This window comes from Dendrobium catenatum, unplaced genomic scaffold (genome assembly GCF_001605985.2).
Source record: "Dendrobium catenatum unplaced genomic scaffold, ASM160598v2 fragScaff_scaffold_334, whole genome shotgun sequence".
NCBI classification, from domain to species: Eukaryota; Viridiplantae; Streptophyta; class Magnoliopsida; order Asparagales; family Orchidaceae; genus Dendrobium; species Dendrobium catenatum.
In genome coordinates this window covers 3,266,543-3,281,328 of record NW_021318796.1, presented here as the reverse complement: position 1 = coordinate 3,281,328, position 14,786 = coordinate 3,266,543, and the positions used below count along the sequence as shown (strand labels likewise).

At 36.1% G+C, this 14,786-nt stretch overlaps 2 protein-coding genes across 5 annotated transcripts; one reads left to right on the top strand and one right to left on the bottom strand.

The window, feature by feature from the left end:
• Window positions 1-173: 173 nt before the first annotated feature.
• LOC110099953 (pentatricopeptide repeat-containing protein At5g39680) lies at window positions 174-2,950 on the bottom strand. The gene has a single exon (XM_020827294.2). The coding sequence runs from the start codon at window positions 2,816-2,818 to the stop codon at window positions 767-769; it is 2,052 nt and encodes a 683-aa protein (XP_020682953.1). The 5' UTR covers window positions 2,819-2,950; the 3' UTR covers window positions 174-766.
• A 5,075-nt stretch (window positions 2,951-8,025) lies between these two features.
• On the top strand, window positions 8,026-13,334 carry LOC110099964 (probable E3 ubiquitin-protein ligase RHB1A). Of its 4 annotated transcripts, XR_003700289.1 has the most exons (6): window positions 8,026-8,503; window positions 10,501-10,629; window positions 11,778-12,186; window positions 12,341-12,450; window positions 12,869-12,992; window positions 13,072-13,334. XR_003700289.1 is itself a non-coding variant. In XM_020827309.2 (5 exons), exons 2-5 carry the CDS (start codon window positions 10,567-10,569, stop codon window positions 12,911-12,913), a joined length of 627 nt encoding a protein of 208 aa, XP_020682968.1. In that variant the 5' UTR covers window positions 8,026-8,503; window positions 10,508-10,566; the 3' UTR covers window positions 12,914-13,334. The 4 variants fall into 4 exon arrangements, 3 of the variants coding, with proteins under 3 accessions (XP_020682968.1, XP_020682967.1, XP_020682969.1); XM_020827309.2 differs by having other exon boundaries at window positions 10,508-10,629; window positions 12,869-13,334; XM_020827308.2 differs by having other exon boundaries at window positions 12,869-13,334.
• Window positions 13,335-14,786: the final 1,452 nt, after the last annotated feature.

Sequence of the window (14,786 nt, the reverse complement as noted above, 5' to 3'; positions counted from 1 at the left end):
TGAGGCATTTTATTAGTTCATCATGAAGCGAATGACTGGCTTGAAGTAGGCGAATGAAGAACCCTTTATTTTATTATACTCCAAAGATGTTTTGTGTTTTGATTTTGAAGGTTTTTTGACAGTTAATTAATCCAAGGTGCCTATTTTTGTGGCTGCCAATGCTCACCGGGTGCCTTTGTCTTCCATTTTAAAATTTGATTTTAAAGAATTTATTTAAGAAATTTAAATTTTAAATTTATATATTTTTATCACATTTTAAAATTGTCAGTTTCAGGTTTTGTAAGTAGACACTGAGGCCTTCTAAGGCTTTGATTGGAATAGCTCTCTCACTGCTTTTCCAAATAATTTTTTAGTATAATTTTTTTAAACTATAAATTTATGTAGTAGAAAAATGTTTAAGTAATGAGAACTTTTTTTCAAATAAAATGGAGGGTGAACAGTGCAACGCCAATGTTGGCGTCAAAATGTTCACCCACGCGATTTTTCTGTCTCAACTGGATTTGCCGAAGAAACGGGTGAAAGAGGAGAAGATGGTTAACTTCACAGAAGCGTATAAAATGGAGTTCGATTGGAGATGAATAACAACATTTTTCGAGTTTCACTATATCTTGGAGTGAAAAATAGGATTTTCAGTTGGAGATGCCCTCAGTCATTCATTGACGCTGGTTACAATTAATTGTTTTTTCAATATTTTCTATTTTGACACTTGGCCAAGTCAATTCTCTGGCAGCTAATTCTAAGAAAGTAAGAAACCAAATGTGCAATATCACCAGTAATCATTGCAAGAACATATCCCATCTTGAAAGCAATGAAAACGATTAACATCTCTGACCACCATCTTCCTCTTTGTAACCTTAGAGAACAATTTTATAGCAATGTGACAATCATCACACATTCTAAGGTTTTTAATGACATGGATTGGCGCTCCCCAAGGCGTGCTAATAAGCCCAAAAACAATAGCCAACTTTTCACTATGAAATTTCAAGTATCCTTCCTTGTGTTCTTCCTCCACATCATGCAGAACACTATCAGTGATAGGAACATAACCAATTCCCTTTATCTCATCTAATAGCTCAACTAACCTTTTATGAATCTTTTCTATCAATGGATGTCGATTGTCCTCTGAAGCAAACACATTCAACTCATTCCTCACCTGTATCCAGCTTACCCCTGGTTCCTTTTTAATGCATTTTTCTCTCATTAACCTTCTAACTTTCACTACTGCATCCCACCTATTTGCTTTCGCATACATGTTGGAGATCAAGATGTAAGTCCCCACATCATTGGGATATAACTGAAGGATGTAGTCAGAGACTTTCTTGCCAAGGCCAAATTTTCTATGTGTTTGGCAAGCACTAAGGAGTGTTCTCCATGAAATTAAGTCCCATTCAGAATGTGTAGTTCTCATGTATCTATCAGCCTCATCCAAAAGCCCTGCTCTGCACAAGAGCCCAACTATGCACGTATGGTGTTCCACCCCAGGAGAAATTCCTAAATTTCTCATGAAATGATTGACATAATAGAGTCCTTCATCTACCAACCCCAGATGGCCACAAGCTAGCAACACACCAATGAAAGTTACATAGGTTGGAGAAACTTCGTTTACAAGCATGTCATGGAAAGTCTCCAATGCTTTTCTCCCAAGACCATTATGTGAGTAGCCATTGATCATACAGTTCCAGGTTATGGTGTCCTTACAAGTCAGATCAACAAATATTACCTCAGCATCTTCAATGCTTCCACTTTTAGAATACATATTAATCAAAGCATTGCAGACTATCAAGTGTGACATATATCCTGTTTTTTCAATATGAGCTTTCAGTGAGTTACCGTTGGTCAGTGCTGCGAGTCCTGCGCAAGTATTGAGTGCTACTGTATAAGTTAAATCATTGGGTTGAACACAATCCACTTGCATTTTGATAAATAACTTCAAGCTTTCCTCCAAGCTTGCATTTTGAGTGCAAGCGGCCATTATTGTCGTCCATGAGATCACATTTCTGCATGATAGTTCGTTAAAAGCTGACCGAGCAGAAGAAGAATCGCCGCTCTTTCCATACATGTCAACAATGGCGCTTCCAACGAATAAATTTGACTCAAACCTTCTGTTTAAGATTTGGCAATGAACTTGTCGGCCCAAAAGTGAGTCTTTAGAATCAGCACAAAGGCCTAGAACTGCAACGTAAGTGATATGATCCCACTGCCATATTTCACTCACCATATTATTTAAAACTTCCATTGCATCCCATATCCGCCCATGCTCCAAGAAACTATTAATCATGGAATTGAAAGAAATGACGTCAACTCCTGGCATAGAGTAGAAAACTTTTAGAGCATCTTCCACACCAGAACATGTTGAGTACATGTGGAGTAGCACATTTCTGATATATGAATGAAACGATAATCCGGATTTGAGGACATAAGCATGGCACTGTTGTCCCATTTTGAAAGCTTGCATATCAGAACAGGATGCGAGAACTGTCGCAAAGATGAACTCATTAGGACGAGGCCACAGCTCATCAGAACTCATGATTTTGAGTACAGAAAGAACCTCTGATGGACATCCATCGTGGAAATAGCCCGCCATTAGCGAGCTGTAGGAAACTACATTTCTGTTAGGCATAAGGTCAAACACTTGGCGCGCAGAAGTAAGATGCCCACACTTAGCATAAATATCGATGAGATAGTTGGATTCAATGATATCACACAAGTTGGAGATAATTAGTTTCGCGTGGACGGACTTTCCTAATCTCAAGTTATTTGTCTTTGAGATTATTTTGAGGAGGCTGAGGCTGGTTTGGCTGGAAACGAGACCTCGCATGCTCTCCAAGAGTATAAATAGTGCAATCAAATCAGCATTTCCGGAATCAAAGGAACCTTTCTTATCAGCCTTTCCGCGGTTAGTTCCACAACTCGACCTCTATCAATCCAACATAGCTGCAGAGCTTTAATGCCCAAAGCTCATGGTTTTTTAATAAGAATAATACGAGCAGCTTTCTTTATTAATCATAAGGGTTTATTATTAAAAATAAATAAATTTTGAAAAATTTATTCATATACTTAAAATCTCATGTCTTATCATAAAAAAAAAAAAGTTGTAAGCATATCTAAATCCGTTGAATCATAGAGTTGAGATTTTTCAGCTTTATGTAAACCAGCACAGGTTAATAGCAGACAAAGATCACATAGAGTTTAAGAGAAGCTCTATATATTATTCCTTCATCACATTGTTACAGTATAGTTTATGTATATATGGCTGATGATAACAAATTACAACAGAGTTTGTTATTAGGGAATGGTTTAGATATGAAACATGTGATTAATGCAGGGTTAGGATTGGCTTGATTGCTGATTGGCAGCTGTGTGGAATCCACATTGTACTCTTGTACGTTTATGTTACATGCCCCTTCAAACTGATGATGTCGTAGCTGTGATCAGTTTGTTGGATGGATCCTTAAACTTGGTGATAGATAAGGATTTAGTGAAGATGTCGGCGAGCTGATACTGGTTGGCTAAGTGATCCATGGTGATTTGTTTGGTTTGAATGCAGTCATGAATGAAGTGACAATCCACTTCAATGTATTTTGTGCGAGCGTGGAAAATCAGATTGTTGGCTAGAGTAATTGCTGAAGTGTTATCACAGTACATGGAGGTAGGGGTTGTTGAAGGAGCATTGAAATATGTGAGTAGACATCGTAACCAAATGATTTTGGAAGCAACGGTGGCCAATGCTCAATATTCTGCCTCTGTAGATGAGCGTACTACTGTTGGTTACTTTTTATCTTCAAGGAAATCAATGATTTTCCCAAGAAGTTACAGTAGCCTAAGGTGGATTTGCAATCTCGAGGGACTTAGGCCTAGTCAGAATCGGCATAGTTGTGTAATGTGAGAGAATCCTTGCATAGCGGCAAGCCGTGTGAGATCATGCAATGAATGTAACACAACATGTGTTTGAGAGATAATCAAAGTGACACATGAGCGGTTTGTGCATGTGTTGGCACACTTATTGAACTACGAATGTGATGTCTGGTCTGGTGAGCATTAGGTACTGCAAGGAGCCCGCTAATTGCCGGTAAAGTTGAGGATTGAAAATTTTTGATGTAGAATGTTTGACTATTATTTTCTTGGTGGTGCTGGGAGTGGAGGCTGGTTTATCATTTTGCATTCTTGCTCGGGCATGAATCGTCTGGGCATACTGAGATTATTTTATATGTACATTGTGTAATGTTGAGGTGACTTGGATGCCTAGGAATTATGATAAAGACCCAAGATTGTGCATTGAGAACTAGGCTTGTAAATTCTTCAGTGTGTTTTGATCGTTGTCGGTGATTAAAATCTCATCCATGTAAATGAGGACATACATGAATACTGGACCAGAGTGATAGACCAACAGCGATGAATCGAGCGCACTGAATGTGAATCCAAATGTTTGTAAGTGATTTGAAAGGGTGATATACCATTGACGTGGAGATTATTTTAGCATGTATATAACTTTCTTTAGTTGACAGACATGATGAGGATGGATTGAATCGTGGAAGCCTTGTCGTTGCTGCATAAAAATTGTTTCCGTTAGATGGCCATGTAGAAATGCATTAGATACGTCTAGTTGTATAATTGGCCATTGCCAATGTAGGAAAATTAGAATAAAGACATAAACACTTGGCCTTTTAGCCACGAGACTAAATGTTTCATGATAATCAAGTCCTTGTTTATGGTTAAAGCCTTGGGTTACTAGATGGGCTTTGAACCAAGCTACTGACCCGTCGAAATTAAACTTCATTCGATATGTCCATTCGCACCCTAGTATGTTAAGCTCAGATGATGGTGGAACAAATTCCCAAATTCCTTGGGATTGGAGAGCTTAAAACTCTTAAGGCATGGCTTTACACACATTTTCATGCTTGGAGGCTTGAAGATATATGGTGAGGTCAGCCATTTGAATGGTATGTGACAGATTAGAAATATGTTTTGGTTTTTTTATGGCACTCTTGAATCGGGTGAGCATAGGGTGAAAAGAGGACACTATTGTTTTTAAAGGTGGGGTTGGGTGAGATTAGGGGTGTAATTGAGCTAAGCCAGCTCGTGAGCCGGCTCAAGCTCGACTCGTTTATGGGCTCGCGAGCCGAGCTTATCGAGCTCGAGTTCGAGCTTGACCCGACTCGAATAAAAATTAATATTTTTAAAATAATTTTATTTTATTTATTAAATTTAAATATTAAAAAATAATAATAATAATCAACTAAAGTTTATTTAAATGTTAAACATTTCATATTTTTTCAATGTTTTGTCAAAGTTTTAAAAATCTCGCCTAATTTTAATTTTTTTTTTTAAATTCAGCCTAAATTTAAAAATTCCTGCCGATGGCTGGCAAACTGGCTTGAGTTTGTTTACAGTGAGACGAGCTCGACTCGAGCTCGCTTTCCATCTAATGAGCCGAGCTCGATAAGGGCCTAAACTCGACTCGACTCGTTTACACCCCTAGGTGAGATTGTGATTGAGTAAAAGATGTTGCAATGGCAGGGTTGGGAAAAATAGTTGGAGATAGGTCTATTGGTTGTTATAGTTGAGTATGTATGAGAAGATGCAGGTACCTAGGACAGACGTAGAGAGGGTGGTAAGCCTGATGTTGGAACTAACACCAGTGGAGGGGAAGAATGTGATTCAGAGGCACTGAAGGTGCGTTGGATGGTTGGGAGAAGGGGTAAATGAGTTCATTGAAAACTACGTAACGAGAGGTGTAGATTTTGTTGGTAGAATGATCAAGACAATGATAGCCCTTTTGTAACGGCACATAACCAATAAACACATATGGCCTGAAAAGAGGGGAGAGTTTATTGAGGGTGTAGGGACGAAGCCATTAGTAACAGAGACACCCAAAGACATTGAGATGGCCTTATATAGGGATTTTACCATAGAAAAGTTTATATGAGGATACATGGTGAGTGTTGGGGGACAACAATCGATTAATAAGATATACCATGGCATGTAAAGCATCAACCCTTAAGTATTGAGGAAGATGTACCTAAATGAGGAGGGATTGAAGGGTTTCAATTATATGGTGATGTTTACGCTCAGGAACTCCATATTGAGATGGAGTGTAAGGGCAAGTGAATTCGTGTAGAATGTCACATTGTTTAAAGGACGTGAATTGAGCATTAACGAGTTCACCACCAACATCATGTAGCATTTGTATTGGAGAAATAAACTGGCATTCAATTATCCATTTAAACTCAATAAATTTATGAAACACATCAAATTTCTTAAGTAGAAGATATACCCGGCTAAATTTGGTGTAATCGTTTATAAAAGAGATGTAATAGCGAAACCCAGAATTTGAGGGTGTAGGGGACGGACCCCAGACATTCCAAAGGGGAGTTGGTGTCTTTTGGCTAACCGACAGACATTACAAAAAGGGGAAACTACAGAACTGCAAATAATATTGTTAGTTTTAGCTAAGCGATAAAGTTCAAGATGATGGATGACCTAGTCAATGATGCTAGAGATCAAGAATGGCTTTTATGTGGATGAGAGCTAGATGAGATGGAGGTGACTTTGTTACTGGCCAGATATGAAGTGGGTAGAGATTGTTAATACACAGACCCTGAAGAAGAGTCTGCTAAGTCTTCCAGTTCCTGATAACGTAGTCGTTGGAAGAGAACGAAACATCACAATTATTTTTAGTGGTGAAACAATGAAAAAAGAGTAAGTTGAAAGAAGGTTTGGAACGTGATTGGTCTGGATAGTTATAAATTACCTGTTGGAGTAGGGAGGAGACATTTACTAGTGTGATGGATGGGTAGCTGTTGTCCATTACCCAACACTACCTGGTTGGATCCTGTGCATCTTTGGGAGGATTGAAGGAAGATAGAGTTAGACGTGAGATGAGAGGACTCGTCGCTGTCCAAGTACCATTCAAGCAAGGGTGTATGATTTATTGGTGTAAACAAAACAGATGTTGGTGGTTCAGTGGTGTACTAAGGATCGTGCCTGTTCCATCACCGAATAGCTGAATGTCCCTATTTACCACATATCTAACCGGTAATAGGGGACCGCATAGGTTTCCCACCATGAGTGTTGGAAGCTAAAAATGGGGATGATTTTGAAGAGACAGTAGATCATCCTAGAGGCTAGTTGAAGCAGCCTCGACCATGGCCTCGAGTTGCCACAAGAACCACAGCTAGAGGGTGCTTAATTCGCATGTGACTTCGTAAGTAAGGTTGAATTCTTCACTTCATAGAAGAGTGTACATATCAACCAAATTTAATAGCTACAAGTTTGTACGTATGACAGTTTGAAAGCCTGATATGAGGCTAGAAGACCATTCAATGTGTAGTTAACGATACCTTCAGGATCAAGCGGCGACCCTGCTGCGGCAAGGGAATCTACCTTGGATTTGATCTCCAACAAATATTGAGCCATCGTTTGTTCCTTCATGGAGAAATAGAGCTCGTTCTTAAGTTGAATTATCTTTGAACGCTTGAATGATTGAAGACGCATATCAATGGTTGTCCAGATATCAGCACAGTGATCTAGGGACATCACATACAATAGCAGGGTTGGAGAAGTCACTGAGTATAGGGTAGCTGCTAAATTCTGATAAATGAGAACCCATGTATTATAGTGAGGGAGATGTATTAATTATCAATCAAGAGATCTTGAATTTGAGTCATATATATGATGTGTGTATAAATTTATTTTAATGGACCTAAATGTCAAAAAAAAAAAAAACTTGAAGAATTAAATTTGAGCGTGTGTGGTCCGAACTCGGGAAGTATTATCACATAAAAATCACCCTCTTTATTCAACACATGCTTTGTCAAATGTAAGAGAGATATAACTTTTTAAATATTTTAAATAATTTTTCACTTAAAATTTTGTGTTTATATATTTTAAATAAATAATTTTTTAAATTAATCAGCTCACAAGCTAACAAGACGAGTCTAAATTGACTCAAGCTTAATTTATAACTCATCAAATTTGATTCACAAGTTATTTATAGATTCTGGTCATAGTCGGCTCACTAATGAGTTTTTTTTATTTTACTTCATGTTATTATTTCATCTTCTTCCTCCCAGTCCCAGCTACTAGTGCCACGTCCTCACTCCGCTGTGCCCTAGCGTGCGCCAACGATTCACGAAATCCAGTCACGCAACTTGGAACGTATGGCAAGGCTCCCGCGTGCCCAATTTTGTGGCAGCTCTGATTTGTAGTTGAGGGATCCTATCGTCCCGACGTACTTTTTGACTTCCAGGGCTTGCTAACTCTGAAACGAAACCCTTTTTGTCTCTTTAACCGTTCCCCCCATTTCATTGCGACTCGTCCCCGTTGCTTTGGTCTATAATATATCAGGCTTGCTCGACCCCACCGAAGTTACTTCTGATTCTCTACTTTCCCCGTTCTTTCTCTCCTACTTTACCCACCGATGATAGATAGGCGGGAGAAGACGAGGTTCCGTTGCTTCTCTTGCGGCTACTGAGGAGAGAGAACCTATTGGCGATCTTTTCAGGTTGAACTTTGATTTTTAGTCAATTCTGCGATTTGTGCTCTTAATTTGGGTGTGAGTATCGATTCTTCTCTTTGTTCCGTGCGGATAGCGGTGATGGATTTCTGGTTTTCTTGGATTGGTTTGCTGTGATTCCGATAGGATAGAGGTTTTGTTAATTTGTAGGGCTGGCATGTGTTGGCCTTGCTGTTTTTATCCTTGGTTTGCTTGTTCAATTCCAAGCCGTTGCATTTTCAATCATGTTATATAAGTGCTTAGTCCCTCAGCACGTGGAATGGCTTCTGGCTAATATGAGTTTTGAGCCGATTTTTATATTGAAGAGGAATATTGGTAGAGATCGATTTGCAATCTATTTGTTCTGTACAATGATGGAATTATAATCTCAAGTGTGAGAGGGCGAAAGTTCTTATCCCAAATTTCTATATTATACGTAGTTATATAGGTATTTTCTCATATCTAGAAGAGCTAGAAATACCAATCGCCACTCTGATTTCTTGAAAGGTCTTGTTCAAATAGTGCATTTTTGGATTATTTATTTTAGCAAATGTTTCTTTTCCCAGTGACTTTAATATTTTTTTTGTCTGCGCTGGTGCTATAAGTATCCTCTTGTGATGGGGAAACCATTGCCAAACTTTGTAAACCATCATAACATTACTTTCTTTTTTGAATGGCTGATTAGAAAAAAAAATGGGAAAAAGAGTGGGGTGGGAGATTATTATTTCTTTCAAGTATGGTTTCCTTGGTCTTCATGTGGTGGGATAAAGGCTCGATGTTGTATAGTTTCCTTGGTCTTTTTCTAGTATTATACGAAGAAATGCAAAGTATGCATTTTGCAATTGTTAAATTGTAGCCATTGTGATGTGAATGATACTTTATGATGGGAATAACCTTTCTTAAGGATCCATGTATTAAATCCTTCCCTGGCCTCTCATTGATGTAAGGTTCATGCATTGATACACGTGACCAAGGATTGCAATATGATAGACCAATATGCCTCTTATAAAAGTGTTTATTCTTAAGGACTAAAAGATTTAATTTATTGGAAAAGCTGTCTTCGAATGAATAGCACAAGTTGAAATTAATGAAGTTCTTTTGGAAATGTATGTTCTTTTTTATTTCTGAACCTTGCCAATAATTAAAATAATATGAATTTAATAGATTCTGCTTAGTTTGCTGAATCTCATTTGACAAATTTGTAAATTGAGGAAGGTTTTGTTGGTAAAAAGCTGTTGAATGGAGTAATATTTCGATATTGGAAAAAAATAGGTTATTTTGTTTTTTGTTTTTTTTTTTATTTTGGTAGGGAAAAGGTTTGTGCTGTTAGCAAGCCGTTGAGCGGATTAATGTGTCAATCTTATAAAATAAAATATCTTATTTGGCCGTCTCCTTATCAAAAAATTAGGGCTAGATCGGTTTTTTTAATTGTTAATCTGCTATTCTGTCTCTTCTTGGAGCGACTATGATTCATCCATTGATGAGATTTCAGGTTAAAAAAAAATTTAAGAAATCACTTTTAATGAACTCCGTTTGTTTTGCGCATCCCTTAGCTTCTTAGTCCAGATTGCTTGTTGTGAATTTATTTTTAAACAAAAGGTGATCAGTGAAATCCTTTGCAAGGGATACGCATCTAGGCGTTCTAACATCTTTTAAACAATTTACAACCGTTTAAGGCTGCTGAAATCAAGTTACTTCAGGATATAAGGACAATGACATTTGCGTTATCAAAGAAATGGCTTCAAGGGTATTATGCTGTCGGTTAACTCGATTAAGCATGGTATGAGGGGCCTATTTTTACATGGAAAAATAGTAAGAGTTGCACTTAACCTAATCTATGTTGTAAAATTAACCATTAAGTCTCTATGTTTCTTGAAATCCGTAACCGCTGAAACAATTGGTAGTTTACTCAGTTGATTTAGCCTGGGATATTTGTGAAAATATAAATTTACTGAATGTTTTCATCTAATCATCAAACTTTTCTTATTTCTTCTCATTTCACGAAGCGTGCAGCATATGTTGTTGTTTCTGTGAGATGTCCATCTTGATAAAGCTAATCTCATAGAAACGAAATGGGCGGGTGTTGCAGCTCTTCATCAAGAACTGCATCAGGTGGAATATCTGTTTACTTCAATGTAAGTAGCCTCGTAAAATGTGTGATTATTACCCAAAAATCTCATGTTTTATTCATTCAAATATGTTGTAATTATTTATAATAGAAATTTGAATTACTTATTGTCATATTTCTTCATTTCAAGTATATTAATTGTTGTAAATTTCTTTATTATTCTCTTCTCTTATCTATATAATGGCGTGATGGCACGTATATGATTATATTAAAAAGTCAATTGAGTAAATAAATAGTTTTTTGCTTCTCTCTAATTTCTAATATGGTATGAGAGTTGTGGCCTAGAATTCCCTAGATAATCTCTAAACACCGCCTTGTAGATGTCACGCTCCTTGACATCTGATCTTCATGGGTTTGCTTTCTTAGTTCCCTTCCCTCCCTCTCCATGCAACTTGTCTGCGTTCTATCAGTTACTCCCTGCGTGAGATTCTCGTCCTTGTCATAGACCATTTAAACACTTTCCCTCCATCTCTATAATCTATATCTCTTCTCCAATGGTGATTGCATTGGTGTCTTTTGTCTGTTGATGGCGCTGTCTATCAATTAGCTTTGTTGATGCTCTTCATTGATATCTTTGTTGATACTTTCTATCAAATACTCTTCATCAACGCTCTCAATTGATACATTTATTTAAGGATCTTATCTATCTTGTTTGACACGGATCTTGTTGCCAACTTTTTGCCTTCGATATATATTACTTTCCCTTTTACGGATTGGCCTTGTCCACTTGGAACCTCTACGCAACACAATCTTTAATTACTATGTACTAGCTATTTATAGTAGGAATATGCAGTAGTTATTATTTTAATAGTTTCTTATTATGAAAGGTATTCTAATATATTGCAAGTTTTTTTTATTATTCTATTACCTTGCCTATGTATAGGAAAATACATGATTATTCTAAAAGACAAAGACAATTGATTACTGATGTAGTCTTTTGTAATTTCCACTCATTTATATATATTCCCCGCTGAATGCAACATCTTGGCATATTAGAAATTTTTTTAGATGTCTCCATGTTCAACATGCTCTATTTTGACATATTTCTAAAATATCATATCCCATATTAGAGCATTGCGTTCTATTAGCTTTCCATGATAGTTTTGGTAGAGAAATTAGCAGTTCAATTAGATCTAATAAGTTTTTTTCTTCCAGTATCCACGGGATTTAGAAGCAAATGAACCTCTGTCATCCACTCGTTCTGCAGTTCCACGTCGTATGGTTGATTCAAACGTGGAAGCTTCAATCCGGGATGCCTATCAACGACCTAATGCCGTACGGCCTCTTGTGGATTTTACAAACTCACAAACTAATTCTGGAAGCACTGAAAACTGCGCAAGTAAAAATGAGCATAGGCAGTCAACAGATTCAGTACCAGTGGGAGATGCTATAGGTGGGAACAGGCTTGAAGCTTCAGATAGGTGTGGTGGTTTGATAGGGTCAGATCCCAAGTTTGTATCTGACTTTGTAAACAACTCTCCTAAGATTAAAGAAGAATTTTCACATATAAACAGTTCCACGACTTTTTTTACCGAGGAAGATGTTTGCCCCACTTGTCTTGAAGGTAGCGTTTCTCCCCTCACATCTTCTCGTTTTTGCATATAATGTGCTAAATCACTATCAGTTCAATTATAACTCGTTTTATCATGTCATTAGTTGCATTTCTTTGCAGGAAATGATTGAAGTAATTTATAAAACTCATATCATGTGTTTTGCAGATTATGATGATGAGAACCCTCGTATTATTACAAAATGTAAACATCATTTTCACCTTTCGTGCATTCTTGAGTGGTTTGAGAGGAGCAGTAACTGTGCCGTATGCAACCGGGTATGTGAAAAGAAACCAGTATTTGCATAACTGCTCTTATTTTATCTTTATTTTGTGATTTTTCCTATATGACCCGCATTACTAAGAGATAAGCCAAGTATAACAACACGAATCTTTTGTGCTTGCTGCAAGTTTGGCCTGTTTGAGACGGCTTTTTTATGCTTCTTAAAATAGTTTTTTTAGAGAAAGATATTTTAAGAAGCAGTAAAAAATCCGTCCCAAATGAAACCTTAATCTCTATCCTTCGTATAAATTTAGGTTCTTCGTCTTCCCTTCAAAATTCTTTATAGATCTATGCTCTTATTTCAGTAAGTCCATTTCCAAGAACAATTACCTTGAATCCTTGATCAAACCTTTAGACCTGGAATGTGTGAAATTATGGAGTGCTACTTTTCTTATTGGCGAACAATTCATGCAGCTCATGGAGGTTGAAGATATTGATCTGTTTGACCGAACCTTGTAGATGAGGCCATTTGGATGATTTCATACCTTCCTCTTTACATAAGCATGAAGCCATTTGTTCTTTGGGAATACGTGGGCATGTAAGCAAAAGCATGATCAAGTATAAGCTTCTTACCCTTGTTTAATGGTTTTTCTTTTTTGATGAATAATAAAAAAAAGGTATTGGATGAAGGAAACTTGGTCTCTTTGAACTTCAGGAGAAGAAGCGCTTGTGAGCTTCGAGGGAGGTCTTTACCCTTTTTTTTTTTTTTACACTTTTCAATTTTTTTTTATAATTATTTTGGTTCATCTTCTGTACCATTTTATCAGCGTCAGTCATTCATTTATTTACAGTGGATCTGCAAGATCTTTATATTTGTGTATAAAATTCGTTTGCTGTATTTATGAATATTGTCATTGTAATATTGTATAGTTCATGGCGATAATTTATAATGGTTCATTTTTTTTATTTTGCATATAATTTTTATGATATTTTGCATATATTTGAAATTTGATCCACATAACTATTATATTGGAAATCCCAATCAATGATATGATAATGAGTATGAGTACATTCTACATTAGTGATTAAATCATCATTAAAAATTGATGAAGCTCGTTCATGTAATTAAAGGTTATATAAAGTGGTATATGAAAATATATTATAACTAATTTTATTTTGATAGTTAAATGGTGTTAATTTTAGAGAACATTTCATTAACATAAGAAAATATTATTTATAGACAATTTTTTAAATAATAAAATTAGATATCATTCAACCTTACAACAATAGTTAAATCAAAAGTAATAGATAAAATTAGAATAATTCATATTCCATTCAGATAAATATACTAAATTTTTATACAATATTGTTTCCTGATATAAGTCAAATTCTCACTTAAATCTAATAAAGAAATATCATTTCTAATATTTTATAACCAACTCTTTTTAGGTCTATCTTTACCTTTTTTAACATAAGTCAAATCTAATACCTCAACTATCCTAAGAGGGTTATCAAAAGGCCTCCATTTAATGTGGCCAAACCATCTAAGGCGACTCTCTCTAATCTTATCTTCCACAGGAGCTACTCCAATCTTTTCACGTATATGCTCATTTCGTATCCTATCTTTAAGAGTAAAGCCAATCATCCACCTAAGCATCATCATCTCTGCAACACTTAACTTAGTATTATGCTTCTCTTTTAATGGCCAACATTCCGCATCATAAAACATTGCAGGCCTCATCACCATCTTATAGAATTTTCCCTTAAGTTTGAAGGGGACTTTTCTATCGCACAAAAGCCCGAAGCATTCCTCCACTTCAACCATCCAACTAAATTTTTCTAATGTTAAAAAAATTAATTAGGATTGCTTTGAAACAAGGCTAAAATTAATATGTTTTAAAATATATTTTTTTTTTATTTACAATAAATAAATTTTACTGTGAAGTAAATCCTGTAAAATAGAATTTTACCACTATGATAAAAATATGGTTTTCTTCATATTTAAATTTATTTTTAGTTAATTAAATTTTTTTGTCATTATATTTTTTATTTGAATCAGATTTATATTATTCTATGTGTCGACTCTCGACTGTCATTATTCTTAGAAAAATTTGGAAGTGTTTTTATTTTTCTTAGAAAAAAAATATTAATCCCTCTTATAAAATATTAGTGTTATAAAGTTTAATGCAGATTTTGTTGGGAACGACCGGAGATCTCGCGTTACTTTTGTGATGGTTAAGCTTTATATGGCATTCAAATTTGATTTCAAATTCCCACTGGGAAGTTACCCCAACGGTCAAATCTCCTCACATCACGATAACGTTAAGCAGCTCTACCCACTTATCTCCACTTTCTAAAAATAAGTTACTGCTTCTCTATAAAGCGATCTTGA